The sequence below is a fragment of the Rhincodon typus genome, chromosome 3 (assembly GCF_021869965.1).
Source record: "Rhincodon typus isolate 14 chromosome 3, sRhiTyp1.1, whole genome shotgun sequence".
NCBI lineage: Eukaryota > Metazoa > Chordata > Chondrichthyes > Orectolobiformes > Rhincodontidae > Rhincodon > Rhincodon typus.
This window is the reverse complement of record NC_063334.1, coordinates 60,703,089-60,719,048: the sequence shown is the minus strand read 5'-3', so window position 1 is coordinate 60,719,048 and position 15,960 is coordinate 60,703,089. Positions and strand designations below refer to the sequence as shown.

The following is a 15,960-nucleotide window of genomic DNA, read 5'->3' as shown; positions in this document are numbered from 1 at the left end:
TGTTGGGCTTACACATGTCTACGTTGTGTGGCATGTGAAAATTGGCCACAACGTTGACACAACGTAGAGCAGCCTACAATATGCATATACTAAATGATGGGCATGTTACAAAATGTATCTCTTTCAAGCAAAAACAAGCTCTAAGCAATGAAATACAACTTTTCTACATTATTTTCCTAATATCCTGTGCACCCTCAATACAAAAATTCCAAACCCATTCTTTCGTTATGAAATACGTAAAATATGCAACAAATGGAAAACGAATTTGGATTTCCCATATTTTGCACATTTCAACTTAAGAAAGATGACGGACTCAAATTATATCGGAAGAAATTTAAATTATGGAATTATTACAACTACACTTTTAAAAATTGTCAATAAAATTAAATTTTAGAAATAATTGTAGTCAGAAAGTTTAACCAGATTTATGAACTTTGTTGAGCAAGTGTCAAGATCCACCAGTTACCAGAAACCTTTTGCCGTCAGCATGCTATTCAGTCTTTCATGTCCCATTATAAAAGGACAAAGATGAGCAGAATAATAAAAAGTCAAGAATACAAAGCTATAGTCAGAAGTTGGAAATACCTTGGGTGGGGTGGAGGAGACTCATTTGGCAGGGGGGGTGGATTTTGGAAATTTAGATGGCAGGGCGAAGTCAGAGAATGGCATGGGGAAAGACAGGGTGTCAGAAACAGCAAAGGGAGGGTAGTCAGTGAGAGAAGTCAAAAATTGCAAGGGATCGGAAGTCAGAGATGGCAGACAGTAGGAAGGAAGTTGAAGATGGCAGGAAAGAAGCCACTGAGGGTGCCAGAAGAGGTCCACTACATGATTAAATTGGTGGCTGGAGGAAATGCACTGAAGTGGCTGTCCACCCCACAACTTGCCTTTGTTAAAATATGAAGACAACAACTTAGCAATAGGTTAGAAATGTCAAAATATTCCCCAAGATGTTATTCATTAAAGTGATCAAGACAGCAGCGAATTTAGCAGAAATCCCTTTAACCAGACAAACTATTATTCTTTTGGAAAACTTATGATTAGCACTCTATCTTTAAACTAAGACAACTTAGAAGTAACTTCAATACGAACGTTTTTTTGACTTTGAAAGAATCATTTCCACCAATAGCTCCACAGAATAGTGAGTTAAACAACAATAGTTTGTTCATAGGACAACTTACATATGCAAACAAAATTAATTTATCACTTGTGTCTGAGAGTTTATCATGAGTCTATTTCCACTTTAAAAGATTAAAGCTGCAAATCGGCATTGTTTGAACTTAAGATGAATCTTCCACCCAGCACTTACCAGTCAGTCTTTGCAACCAAGTATATAGTTATTCAATGATGAAATTCTTTTGAACAAGTTTGCAGAAGACAAATCAAGTTGGATCTTTATTCTGTACAGTATAAGCCTACAATCAGCCTGAAAACGAATCAATTCCTAACACTGTAAGCTTTGTAAAGGTAAATCACATGGCCAGAACTTAACATTAAAACAAAACGTAAATGTGACATGTTCCATATATTAAAATCTCAACTTAGCAGTCAAAAGAAAATAATGCAAGTTGCCACAAAAATACATACATAAAATTTGGTCTCGATTTTAAATAAATTACATGTCTAACAGTATTATTATGGCTTCTTACATTAGTGAAACATTTGTTGCACGTTTCTCACATTGAAATAATAGATAGTGACATTAAAATTAAACATTCTTATTTCACACCATATTCCACCCCCACCCTACATTAGAGAACTTTCCTTTTAAAATGGAGAATGCATATGAAGTCGTAAAGTTGAGTGTCATAATTACTTGCAGTAAATATGGTGGTGTGACATGAGGAGCAAAACACAGGACGATTTCATACCAAAAACATTAAAAGTCCTTCTCTACTGAAAGGAGTGTTCAATAAATATATTAAAATTGCCTCCATCACTTTCAGGTTCCTGCATTTTTATTAAATCATAAATAACCCAAAAACAGCTTAATGGAAAATTCAATGTTGGCCACACGCAAAGACGTTTAAAATTTGTTTTCTCCCTCAGTGGAAAGGAATACACTATGCCTTTTTCTAATTTAAAGCAGAAAGAGTTATTTAGTTTTTGCATAGTTTTAACACCTACAATGCAAGGAAATGGGATAATGACTGATAAATTACATGAGCACAGACAATTTAATTTATTATGTTGGAAGCTCCTTTATCATTCCTTTAACCTGTTATATACCACTGGATCCCTTTTCTACTGAATTACAATAAAAAGTTATTTAATAACTTTGTGTGGTATCATTAGTTCTACAAAGGACCATGCTGCTCCCACTGCCAATGTGGGCATATTCTGGTACAGCTAAATTATACAGCAGTAAATTCTGTTTTTACAGTACTTTTAGGCATGACATTGCACATGTTTTCAGGTGACAAAAATAAATACATAGTAGATAGGTTTCTGTTGCACATGCATCAAGAGTTGTACAGGAAAGTACAGAAATAGCTGGTAGCAAAATGGATCAATGAAAGGCAACCGAGGAGCCACTCAACAATCTATTCCCAATTCTACCCAGTGCCCTGTTGGTATCCAAAAGGGAACAAGAAATCATAAATGTTTTTTTCTATCATGAGGAATTAGTATTCTGTATAGACATCAATACAGAGGGCAGTTACAAATCCGTGGATATATTTCCATGGCATTTACAATGGGAAAAGTATTAGCATTTATTTGGAGATGAAGAGTATCCAGAGGGGATTCACTAATGCTGAAAATGTGTTATTCCTCATGTGAATATCTTGAAATCAAACAGCAATTGGATAATCCTTCTTGGTACATGGGCAAGATGACAAAGAACTACAATAATATTAGGCCAATTTTTCTCAATCCACATCAAACAGGATGGTGATTGAATCAAAAGTTTCAATATCAATTAGAGGTTACAGAAAATTCCGTAAACTTTAGCCCCAAGGTTTTGATGCATATTGATCAAGTACACTATACAGAAGGTATGGCTTTCCTGTTGTGTTGCCAGATCAGTGGCAACATGTAAAGATTTTAATTCAAATAATCAGAGTAACAATGAGTGATTTTACTAATGCTGTACATCACAGATGCAAGGATCTTTGTGTTGCTAATATGTAGTACTACGGGGACAAGTGTAAAGCTTTCGGATGCTAGAGATTCATTTTGCATAGACAAACAATTGCTGTCATCTGCTACAGTGTACTTTGACAGTGCTTGAAGCCAACAAAATTACTGGTTCTTTTGTAAAATAAATCAGAGGAGAAGTTAAAAGGACAAATGAAATGGAAGAGAAAGTATACCTTTTCAAAAAAAAAAATGACAAAAAACATAAGTTAAAGGGCTTGAAGAGAACATGGTGGTATTACATGCACTCTAATAGGCTTTGATGATTAAGATTTGCTTGCAAAAATTATTGTGATTGGAAAAGTAATCTGGCATTCAAGGTTATCTCAAATTGTTACATACTCCATCTAAAGTAGCTGGGCACAGAGATGTAAATGCAACTGCAGATTTTCAACAGTTTTTTTTAGGAACACCATCCTCTATGTATTTTCTTCCCTAGCAGATGATCAAGTATCTATCATGTATGGGTACCATCATCTATAGGGGCTGGATGCAATAATGCTCCAGGTATATTCCCCACACTTTCCTGAGTTTGCTGATTTCAGCTGCGGTCATAAGGGAGGCACTGATCAACCTTTCTACCAATCACTACACAGTAAGACCTACTAAGTGCTGCAGGTAAATGGACTGGATCAAATTCAGTTGTAACATATGCTTAATTCACTTGCTTCGACCACTCAATTTATTCAATATTCACTTTCTACACTCATAGCTAGAGAATACCCACAGAGGTGAGATACCAGAAGGCTGACAGCGTATTTGGAACCATATTCCTTTGCAAGTCTCCTGTTGTTAGAAAGTTTGGGGTGCAGGCAGAGAACAGGCTTGTATTTCTCATCTGAAGGAATAAAAATACTATACAACTCTCTAATTCCAGAAATTGTTTAAGGGTTTTACTCTTCATGCGTGAGCAGATGTTAGTAACAGAAACATAGGCTAAAATCTGCTGTTAAAGAATTTCAGTGAATATATTCTTAACATGCTCATATGACTTCCTCAAACATCTACATTATGAGGTATTAATGAATTTATGTCCCATCTAAGGCAGATGTCATATGATACATTAAGTGTTCGTCTATTGCAGTCACACAATCACTTTTAGCCTCACATCATTATGGTATTTCATCAACTGAGAATGCCAAAATTAAAGCACATAAAAGACATTTAAGATTTCAGTAATCAGGAAACAGGCAACTGCATAGTTGATAAAATTTAAACAACTGGCACCTGCATCTGAATTTATTTTTGTGAAATGTATTATTTTCTTCGTGAGCTGTTCTAAATGTTTTAGATGGAAAGTCTGCTCAGGGTTCAGCACAGTTGTGTTATGCTAAGTCAACAATTGCCTAAAAGTACACAGAACACGATAAGAAAAAACCACAGTTGCACAAACTTTGGTCAATGGCCATTCATTATACTGTTTTCATGTGATTTGAAGAAGTTGTCATCCTTCATGCACTGGTGTTCTGGCAGATCTAGCTTTTCCTTTGCTTCAGAAATATCATTGTAAATGGCTGTAATTAGAGAATCTGAAACAAGGTGGAAATAAAAAAACAATCATGAATGAACAAAAACAAGTGAGACTTGAAACCAGAAATATGTAAAATAAAAGGCTGTCTTGGGATAAAATTGCTTAGAGTAACAATATCTTTGCGTAGTGAACAACCTGACAGATACCATGGTTAGCTGAAGACTGCATTTCATTTACAGTTCACTGTGTTAAAATAATGAAGGAAGAGTTCCAAAACATTATCTTCCAAAACAAAAAAGGGCCTTCTGGTAGGTTAGGGGAAAGAAATAGTTATGAATCTAGCTGAGTAATTCTTTTTAGTTTGTTGTAATCATCCATGTGTCAAGAGATTAGTGTAGCAGCACAATTATGCATTCCACAAGCTAAAGAAAAAAAGTGCCAACATATAAGTTACAAGTAAAAGATAAATTAAAATAAAAATAGATTAGCACAGTAAACTAATAAAAATGGAAAAGCAGAAGTAAAAACTTATGCAAATCATAGTTAGTGCTGATGAAGAATTGTCACCACAGTACTAAGCCACAAAGCTCCCAATGGATAGGACCTAACAGCACTGACCACAGGAGACAACAGTGTCTTATCGAATTGTTTAGATCATGTCCATGAGAGCTTGAGGATTGTTTGTCTTCTACTGTATCATCCTGATGGAGCAGGCAGTAATGGAGATAGGCTGGTATATGGGAGCTCTTGCTGCCCTTGCTGATTACAGAGAACAATGCAGGCATTGAAGGATGCACAGCACTCCATTCTGACTGATAATATGTTGCACACTGAGTAACACTGACATTCTCAACAATACTGCAGTTTCTAGTCATCTAGGCTAAATCTCAGCCTCTTATTATACCTCCCACAAGCGCATGGATATCCAACCCAAGGCAGCCTCTATCCCTCACTCTGTGGGTTCAGAGAAGCAAGTCTGAGATGAAGCAGCAGAGTCTCACTTTACCTATCCACTGCCCACCAGCACAGATACAGTCATGCCGGTGGATTTTTGTGCTCAAGATGGATAGGGTGATGACCACAGGTGGAGGGACGTTGTCCTCCTAAAGAAGATAGGATTGGCAAGATCAACTCAGGTGACCACAGGTTCAGGACCTTTGAGGACTCTGGACCAGAGGCTCTACCTTCAACTGCAGATGTGCTCCTGCAACTAAATGTTCCTGGGACAGACCGAATCTCAGGTGGAGGAGTTCATCCAGTTTATACGCACTGTGATAGCTCTGTGCTGCGAGTGGATAAATTCCTTACTAGAATGGTCAATCTCTAACATGGAATGCATGCAGGAGGTGCACTGTGACATTCACAGGTTGCACAGATCTTTGTAGAATGCACCTGTAAACCAGCTGGTGTTCTCAAATCAGGAATCCTGAACACCTTGCAAGGATTAAGGACATTACCACGGTGGTTCAATATAATTATCTGAAAATAATCTGGCTCTTTACTTCCTCCAAAGAGGCAGAAATGCTAAGGCAAATTTCAGAACAAGCAACGCTGAGGCTCTCAAACTGACTGATTTTTCTATGGGAACTGATAAACTGATAACAGTTGAAGTACTGAATGGCACATTTGCAAATACCTTTCTCTTGCAAAATGGGCAATGAGTGCAATATTAAGAAACACCTGTAAGATGACAAAACATAAAAGGATAATCCAGAACAAGGATCATATTTCCAGAACAATGAGATCAGAGCTGAAGTGAGCATTGGAAATGGGGATGAGGAGGAATTTCTTCTTTCAGCGCGTTGTGAATCTCTACCTTGGCAAATTGCAGAGCCTGATTCAGTGAACACATTTCAGGTTGATAGACATTCTTCGAGTCACGTAGATTGGAAACAGACCCTTCAGTCCAACTCGTCCATGCCAACCAGGATTCCCAAACTAAACTAATCCCATTTGCCTGCATTTGGTCTATATCCCTTTAAACATTTCCTATTCATGTACCTGTCCAAATGTCTCTTAAACATTGTTACTGTATCTACATCTACCACTTACTCTGGCAGTTTATTCCACATATGAACAACTCTGTGTGAAAATGTTTTCCCGAGTCCCTTTTAAATCTTTCTCCGCTCACCTTAAAAATATGCCGTCTAGTTTTGAACTCCCCTACCCCAGGGAAAAGACCTTTGCTATTCAGCTTATCTATGCCCCTCATAATTTTATAAACCTCTATCAGGTCAACCCTCAGTCTGCTATGCTCCGGGGAAAAGTCACAGCTTATCCAGCCTCTTCTGATATCACAAACCCTCCAGTCCTGGTAACATCCATGTAAATCTTTTCTGCACCCTTTTCAATTTAATAATATCCTTCCTATAGCAGGCAACTGAAACTATACACAGCACCCCAAAGATGGCCTCACCGATGTCCAACACAACCACAACAAGACATTCCAAGTCCTGTACTCAAAGCTCTGAGCAATGAAGGCTAGTGAGGCAAACGTCTTCTTCACCACCTTACCTACTGGTGACACTATTTTCAAGGAACTACATACCTTAACTCCCAGGACCCTATCATTAAATATGCAACTCCTGCCCTTGTTCATCTTATCAAAATGCAACGCCTCGCATTTATCTAAATGAAGTTCCATCTGCCACTCCTCAGTCCATTAGCCCAGTTGATCAAGATCTCATTGTATTCTTACATAAGCTTCTTCACTGTCCACTATACCACTAATTTTGGTGTCATCCATAAACGTACTAATCATACTTCCTATATTCTTATCTAAATCGTTTATATAAATAACAAATGACAACGGATCTAGTACCGATCCGTGTGGAACACCCCTGGTCATAGGCCTCCAGTCCGAAAAACAACACTCCATTACCACCCCCTATCTCTTTCTGTCAAGTCAATTTTTCTATCCAACTGGCAAGCTCTCCCTGGATCCCATGTGATCTAACTTTACTAACCAGTTTACCAAGTGGAACCTTGTTAAAGGCCTTGCTAAAATCCATGTAGACAATGTCTACTGCTTTGCCATCAATCTTCTTGGTCACGTCCTCAAAAAACTCAAATCAAGTTCATGAGACGCAATTTCCCACACACAAAACCATGCTGATTATCCCTGATCAGTCCTTCCTTTCCAAATGCACGTAAATCCTGTATCTCAGAATCCCCTCCAACAACTTATCCATCACTGATGTCTGACTCACCGGTCTATATTCCCAGGCTTCTCCTTGCAGCCTTTCTTAAGGCACAACATTAGCTACCCTTCAGTCTTTTGGCACCTCACCTGTGGCTGCAGATTACACAAATATTTCCACTAGGAACACCACAATTTCTTCCCTAGCTTCCCACAATGTCCTGCAATACATTTGATCAGGTCCTGGAGGTTTATCTACCTTTATGCTTTTTAAGACCTCTGCACCTCCTCTTCTGTAATGTGGACTATTTTCAGGACATTACAATTTCATTCCAAGTTCCCTAGCTTCTATGTCTTTCTCCAAATTAAATACTGATGCAACTTTTCATTTAGTATCTTTCCCATCTCCTGTGGTTCCAGACATAGACGACCTCATTGATCTTTAAGAGTCCCTATTCTCACCCTAGTTGCTCTTTTGTCCTTAATGTACTTGTAGAATCTCTATGGATTCTCCTTAACCTTATCAGCCAAGGCTATCTCATATCTCCGTTTTTCCCTTGAGTTCCCTCTCAAGTGTGGCCCTACACTCTTTATATTCTTCAAGGGATTCACTTGATCCCAGCTGTCTTTACCTGATATATGCTTCCTTCTTTCTCTTGATCAGAGTCTCAATCTCACTAGTCATCCATTGTTCCCTACTCCTAGCAGCCTTGCCCTTCACTCTGACTGGACATACTGTCTCTGAACTCTCGTTATCTCACTTTTGAAAGCCTCTCAGTTACCAGTCATCCCTTCACCTGCGAACAGTCTACCCCAAACAATTTTTGAACGTTCCTGCGTAAAAATACCATCAAAATGCTCTAATTTAGATATTTAACTTGTCAACAAGGCCTATCCTTTTCTATAACTATTTTAAAACTAATAGAATTATGGTCACTGATCCCAAAGTGCTCCTCCAATAACATTTCAGTCATTTGCCCTGCCTTATTTCCCAATAGTCAAGTTTTGTGCCTTCTCCAGTAGGTACATTTACATCTTGACAAAGGAAATCTTCTTGAACGCATCTAACAAATTCCTTCCCATTCAAACACTTAATACGATAGCAGTCCCAATCTATAATTGGAAAGTTAAAGTCCCTATTATTATAATCCTAGTATTTTTACACATATTTGAGATTTCCCCATTATACTTGTCCTAAAGTTTCCCACTGGCTATTAGGGGACCAATAGCACAAGCAATTTCAAACAGATTGACAGAAAATTATGGGAGACACAAAGGTTATAATAACAAGGAGGAAAGTGCAATTGAGGCAAAGATCACATCAACAATCTTATTAAATAGCAGAGCAGACTTGAGAGGCACTATGCCTACGAGTGTCACTATTTGTAATATTCTTATGTACTCAAGGAGACAGGCGTAATACCTACTCGCTGACATCATTGTTTCCACATGCAATGACCTGATATCAAACCTAAACTGCAAAGTGGAAAACTGAAATCCCATGCCACACAGACCACTTGACCTTTGTGGCTTGGACAGTATTCTGCATGCTACGTTTTCACTGCTGACTGCAAACCATGGAGCCCAATCTTTGTTTGCTGTCAAAGTGAGCCACAGTGTTCAAATTTGCATTGTAAAATAGCTATTTTACTTTGTACAAAGAGATGAAATATCTGGTTAGGTTCCAAGTTAAATCTTACCTAATGAATCAAAAGACTTTTCTGCTCGGATGTATCCAACAATAACTATGCTGAGTATTTCCCCATAAAAATCTTCCTTGAAAGTATGAATAATGTGCGTTTCCTGAAAGAGTGAGAGCAACAGCCATAACTAAAACATTATTGTAACGGGAGTCAAAAAGTTGTGCCATTCATTAACTGAATACTAAACATCTTAAGCATTATTTCCTAAATTATAAATTGTCCTTGAAAATAAAGCCGGTAGCTTTCACCTCATCCTTCTTAACAGTTTTTAATCCATTCAGTTGTGATGTAAAGTTATTTCACAACATGAATTTGACAGCTGAAATAATCTCACAGCAGAATCAAAGTGGAATTAAAGATCCAGGATCAAGAGATGAAAGGATCGAGTCAATTAGTAGTGGTATCTTCAATCATCATTATTCCTTAAGCATTTGCTCATTCAGAAATGTCTACTATAACCAGAACCATTCATAATTTGTTTTTAAGGCAAGGTGCCGCCACATATTACATTATGAAGAGTCTCATTCATTCCTGTCCTTACCCACATTTATCGGATTTCAATTTTCCAAAGCCTCAAAATTTAAAATGCTCATTCTCATATTTAACTATGAATCCGGTCTTGTGCTTGCCATGCATTAACACTCTCTAGCACCAACAACAGCTGCCTCAAATTCTCTCAAATGCTAAGTATTGCAGATAAAGAAATTCTAATACAAAAACAGCATAACTCCTGGAAATACTAAGCAGGTCAAGCAACATCTGTGGAGAAAGAAACAAAGTTAATGTTTCAGATCAATGATCCTTGGTCAGAACTAGAAGTTAGGTAACAACTTACTTCCACATAACAGGCAGGGAAAGAAGGGGCAGGGAAGATGCAGATTGGAGGGCAGAAGAGGTTTAATTAAAAGAGGATAATGCAACAAGGAAAAAAAAATGAAAGATTGGTCTAAAGGCTATGTAAATGGCAACAGCAACAACAGATGTGATCCAACCAGGATTCTAATTGTCCAGTTACCTCACCAGTAAGGAACAGAATATGAACTTGACCGCAATATCAAGGGATGAGAACAGACTGTCCTTCCTTTTCTCAACATAATAAATGCTCACATCAGCCCAGCCTAAGGCTAAGGGGCATGGAATGCTACTGCTTCTATGGTTCTTTTCCAGTTCAACAGTTTTGTGTTAAGGGTAGGCTGCAACCCTTCATTCAAATTCACTTATCGAAGCTCAGGATGGGTGAAGAAAAAGGTGAGTGTGGGCCATGCACAATAGTGGGGTTGATTGACAGTTTAACTGACTTCTCCTGAAATAGACCCTCTCAGGCCTGAATGTGAGCAATCAATTAAAACACCTTCCGTGCACAATCTGTTAAATAAACCAAGCACCTTATTTCAGCATTAAAAAGAAATAATTTTCAACAACAACAGTACAAACTACTACCTGCTAACAGCTAAACAACTGAACTCCTCAGTTCTTGGAACTAGGGATCAAGTAGACACATAAATTCATACTTTTTCTGCTGTAACCAATATGTATGCACCTTCAATAAATTTAATGAAAGATATTTCAAACAAGCACTTCACCAGAAAGAAAAGAAAAATTACCATAGATTTTTTTGTATTTTTATAGTATGGGTTCCAACCAATGCTCATAACCATTTTGTGCACATCTCCACGACCAACACAGGCCCAGCCATAGTAAATACCAGTAGTGATGTCGTTTGGTAGGTTGTCTACAACACTGTCTGGAAAGTTGGCTGTGGAATTAAACAAAGGATAGTAAGATTTTTTTTTTAAACATGCTTATCATGCATTTTTGGACATTGAACATGAAAGAATATAAAGGACACTTAAAAAGAAAATAGAACATTAACCTTAAAAATAGGGTTAAGGTGACACTTAAAAACTAAGTTGTATAAAAATCTGAGAGATGGAAGCCTCTAGCATAGGAGTTTTGTATAACCTTGAAGTACCAGGTGAGATATGTCAGAATATAATTTTACAAATATTCATTCGGCACTTGGCTCAACGCTTATTTTACCAGAGTGGACTGGGATCTATGCCACTTCCATCAGTACATGAAGGATACAAAATTAACTCATTTATCCAATCATTAAGCACTAACCTAAAGTTTTATTACTCAAACAACTTTTATAGAAAGACTACTCTTAGACTGCAGTCAAATAATTACGTTATTTCAACTTGTGCTGTACAATAGTTGCATTAATTTTTCTGTTGAAGTGCAAAATGGCACTTCATGTGAGCAAGTAGACAATGCATGCATCATTAACTTTTCAAAAGTGGGCTCACTCTGTACGGTTACAGTGTATAAAAACACCTTTCTAAAGCATCGTGACACACCAAACCTGAACATGAAGGCATTAGATAATTATCTGAATAGGAAGAACCGGCAAGATCATGGGGAAAGGGCAGGTGAAAAGCACTAGGTGAATTCTCCTTTTAAGAGCCAACATAAACACAACAGGCCAAACATCTTGGATGAAATAATTGGTGTGTGCGCGCACACTTGAGAGAGTGAGAGTGTGGGATTGTGAGAATATGTGTGTATGTGTCAGAGAGGGTCTGTGCGAGTGTGTGTGTGTGAGAGTGAGTGAGAGAGAGTGACACCCACAATCTCACAGGTGTGCGCTCTCTCTCCTTCATACACCAACACACACATGGAGAGAGACATGGTCACATACATAAATGATTTCATCCAAGATGTTTGTGTAGTTGCTGATACCTTCTGTTTTGCTCAAGAAAAATAAAACCTGACCCCAGTTTAAAACATAGATAGATTCTAAGCAAGATCTCACACTGAAAATGCATCGTTTGACCTGAGATGTCACCTCTTGTACACATTGATAAAACTTTTATCTCGGGACAACAACTTGAAAGGAATCTGGATTTTGCATTTTAATCGGTAGTCTCCTTCCTAACTGATTAAAGATTTAACAAGAGACGGCCAGTTTTAGAGCTGTTACCCTTCTGTTTGTAAATTCTGTGTCTTATACCTTCTCTCTCACACTATGCTTGTGGAAGGAGCTGAGATCTGAAAGTTTGTGTTTTCAAATAAACCTGTTGGACTATAATCTGGTGTTGTGTGATTTTTGACCTTTTACATACGGGATCAAGCTGCTTCAGTATCTGAGGGACTGTGCTGAATCTTGTGCAATGTCTATTTCTGACTTTATCAAGAAGGGAAGGTCATTTGTGAGGCAGCTGAGTATACCTGGACTGAGTGATCAGTAAAAATACTATTGTCTAATCATACCAATTCAATGTAAACAGACAGCTATACAAGTACAACTCGAGAAGCTGCCGCTTCACTGCATACAGATCAAGATGATGTTATGTCACCAAACGTATAGAGGACAGACTGACCATCAGTCGCAAAGGTCCACCATTCACCTCCAAGGGTACTGGATTTGCAACAACTTCCACAGCAGTAATACTCATCACAGCAAATCCTGAGGTAGGACAACCAGGAATATGGAGAGGCACAAGAAAAACAGCCAACTGGTCAGTGTATTGAGTACAGAAGTTGGGATGTCATGTTGCGACTATAGAGAACATTGGTTAAGCCACTTTTGGACTACTACATTCAATTCTTGTCTCCCTACAACAGGAAAGATGTTGTTTAATTTGAAAAGGTGTAGAAAAGATTTACAAGGATGTTGCCAGGGTTAGGAGGGTTTGAGCTGTAGGGAGAGGCCGAATAGGCTAAGGCTACTTTCCCTGGAGCTTCAGAGGCTGAGGGGTGACCTAACAGAAGTTTATAAAATCATTAGGGGTATGGATAGGGTAAATAGCCAGGGTCTTTTTCCGCAGGGTAGGGGAATCCAAAACTGGAGAGGGCATAGGTTTAACGTGAGATGGCCAAGATTCATAAAGGACTTAAGGGGCAACTTTGTCACGCAGAGGCTGGTGCGTGCACCGAATGAGCTACCAAAGTGGTGCAGGCTGGTACAACATTTAAAAGGCATCTAGATGGATATATAAATAGGAAGAGTTTAGAGGGATATGGGCCAAATGGGACTAGATTAATTTAGGATATCTGGTCGGCATGGACGACTTGGACTGAAGGTTCTGTTTCCACGCTGTACAGCTCTGTGACTGTATTCATGCAAAGAAAGGACATGGGGCTGAGTACAACCGGTTATCGTTTTCCTGAGTGACCACGGGAACGCATTATATTTTGCCTAAATCTTGAATGGAGAAGCCACTAAAACCAGCACATGCAACGCGTCTTGTGTAATATTAAACGGCCATGATGCAATCTACGAGGGAGAAGCTTTGAGAATAAATATAGATTTTTAAAGATCGAGAAGGAACACTGAGCCAAACGACATCGACCCCGGGGAGAATGTACCAGAAACCCGCCTGGTCGGCCGCAAAACCCCCTCATCCCTCTGCCTGCCTTTACCTGTGCGGATCCCCAGCTCTCTGCTGCCTCGGCCGAATCCTCGGACCACCTCCCCGCGGCAGAAATACGGCAAACTCCTCATGGCCGCAGCTCAGCCACTCTCCGGGCCAGGCCCACGGACAAAGCGAACGGCTTACTAAAACTAACACACCCGGTTTCCTCCCGACCACCGTCACTAAAACCCACAGACTCTAATCCTCGGTCAAAGGATCTGTTAACAAACGAGCGCTCACAGGAACCGGCGTTTCCAGGAAAGCCGTTACGTCAATTTTTTTTTAAATATTTCTAGGGTCCGTTTCCTTCTCCGCCTCCTTGGAAACTGAGGCCAACTGATCCTCCCAGTCCAACAGCGCCGCCTGCTGTGTGGAGGACCAGTGTGTCAGCACCGTCTACTGTGTGGAGGACCAGTGTGGCAGCGCCGCCTGCTGTGTGGAGGACCAGTGTGGCAGCACCCCCCCCCAAACTGTGGAGGACCAATGTGGCAGCGCCGCCTGCTGTGTGGAGGACCAGTGTGGCAGCACCGCCTGCTGTGTAGAGGACCAGTGTGGCAGCGCTGCCTGCTGTCTGAGGGATCGGTGTGGCAGCACCGCCTACTGTGTGAGGGATCAGTGTGGCAGCACTGCCTACTGTGTGAGGGATCAGTATGGCAATGCCGTCCGCTGTGTAGAGGACCAGTGTGGCAGCGCTGCCTGCTGTGTGGAGGATCAGTGCTGAGGTTGGTTGGCTCGCCTAGCTGGTTTGTTGTTTCGCAGACGTTTCGTTACCATGCTGGGTAACATCCTCAGTGCAGCCTCCAGTGAAGCGTCGGTGTGTTTTCCCGCCTGGTTTTTAAACTCTGGGGTCCTTTGAGATGGATTGCCTCACTTCCAGTTTTCTTTCGTAGTGGAGTGTATATGGGGTCGAGTTCTATGTGTTTATTAATGGCTTTCTTCGTGGAGTGCCAGACTTCTAGGAATTCTCGTGCCTGTCTCTGCTTAGCTTGTCCCAGGATCTTGGTGTTGTCCCAGTCGAATTGGTAGTTCTCCTTGTCCACGTGGATTGAGATGAGTGAGTATTGGTCGTATCTTTTTGTAGCCAGTTGGTGTTCATGTACCCTTGTTGTTAGTTTCCTTCCTGTTTGTCTGATGTAGTGTTTCTCACAGTCTCCGCAGGGATCTTGTAGATGACATTGGTCCTGTCCATGGCGGGGAGTCGGTCTTTAGTTCGGGTGAGCAGTTGTCATAGGGTTGATGTGGGCTCGTGTGCCACTCTGATGCCCAGCGGTCGTAGGAGTCTTGTGGTTAGTTCCGATGTGTTCCTGATGTAGGGTAGTGTGATGAGTGCATCTGGGTGTATCAGTGTAGCAGAACAATGTAGCAGATAAAGTGTGAAGAATTGTGGAAAACAAGCAGCAGCAAATGCAAAATCCATAGTGCATTTTGGGACACTTCACTTGGTACTGGCAAACATGATTTTTCCTTTGTTGTTCCACCCTCCTCTAAAGTTGGACTAATTTCCATGGGACACATGCAACCTAATTAATCCCAGAGAGTATAGAGGCCAGATTAATGATCCTGTTGAAGTTTCATAGGTTGAAAACAATTAGCATTGGTGAATTTCCTATTCCAGTTCAAATAATAGCTCCTCACCTATATGGACATGCCTTCTTTTAATATTTTGGTTACTTGGTTGCAGATAAAATACTTTCTACCTCTTCTAGTCATGTGAATTTATTTAGAATTGCCTTGGTTTCTTACACTTGTCATATTTTGTTGATGTGATAGATCTTATTTATTTTGATTTTAGCTAGGATCTCTGAAATTGCTACTTAACTTGGGTTCCTTGGATCTGCGTTCCTTTTATCTCAATACTTACTGATGAATAGGATTGCCTTTTGTACTGCTAACATTGAAAACCTGCCAAGAATGACCCCATGTTTGTTACAATTTTCACCTTGTTTTGATATTGAGTATTGTTTCTTAACCTGTAAAGGTCTAGACTGTTACATGTCTAATTTTTTTTACATTGGCTTAGTTGTGTTTTGTGGAGGAAATTTCTTTGCAATTAGGTGTTGCTGTGGTCTGTGCTATAAAGGTCTGTGGAGAAGT

General features: G+C 39.6%; 1 protein-coding gene across 1 annotated transcript; it reads right to left on the bottom strand.

Annotated features, from left to right (window-relative positions):
* Positions 1-1,364: 1,364 nt before the first annotated feature.
* Positions 1,365-14,222, bottom strand: rfk (riboflavin kinase). The gene is made up of 4 exons (XM_020528212.2): positions 13,874-14,222; positions 11,053-11,204; positions 9,446-9,548; positions 1,365-4,664 (listed from the first exon to the last, which is right to left on the bottom strand). The coding sequence occupies exons 1-4, from the start codon at positions 13,953-13,955 to the stop codon at positions 4,534-4,536; spliced, it is 468 nt and encodes a 155-aa protein (XP_020383801.1). The 5' UTR covers positions 13,956-14,222; the 3' UTR covers positions 1,365-4,533.
* Positions 14,223-15,960: the final 1,738 nt, after the last annotated feature.

Excerpts from the sequence above, each read along its gene's own strand:
- rfk (XM_020528212.2), bottom strand. The coding sequence starts at position 13,955 with ATGAGGAGTTTGCCGTATTTCTGCCGCGGGGAGGTGGTCCGAGGATTC. Across the intron at positions 9,549-11,052 it reads AAAATACAAAAAAATCTATG|GAAACGCACATTATTCATAC; the intron begins GTAATTTTTCTT and ends TCACTCTTTCAG. Across the intron at positions 4,665-9,445 it reads AAAGTCTTTTGATTCATTAG|ATTCTCTAATTACAGCCATT; the intron begins GTAAGATTTAAC and ends ACCTTGTTTCAG.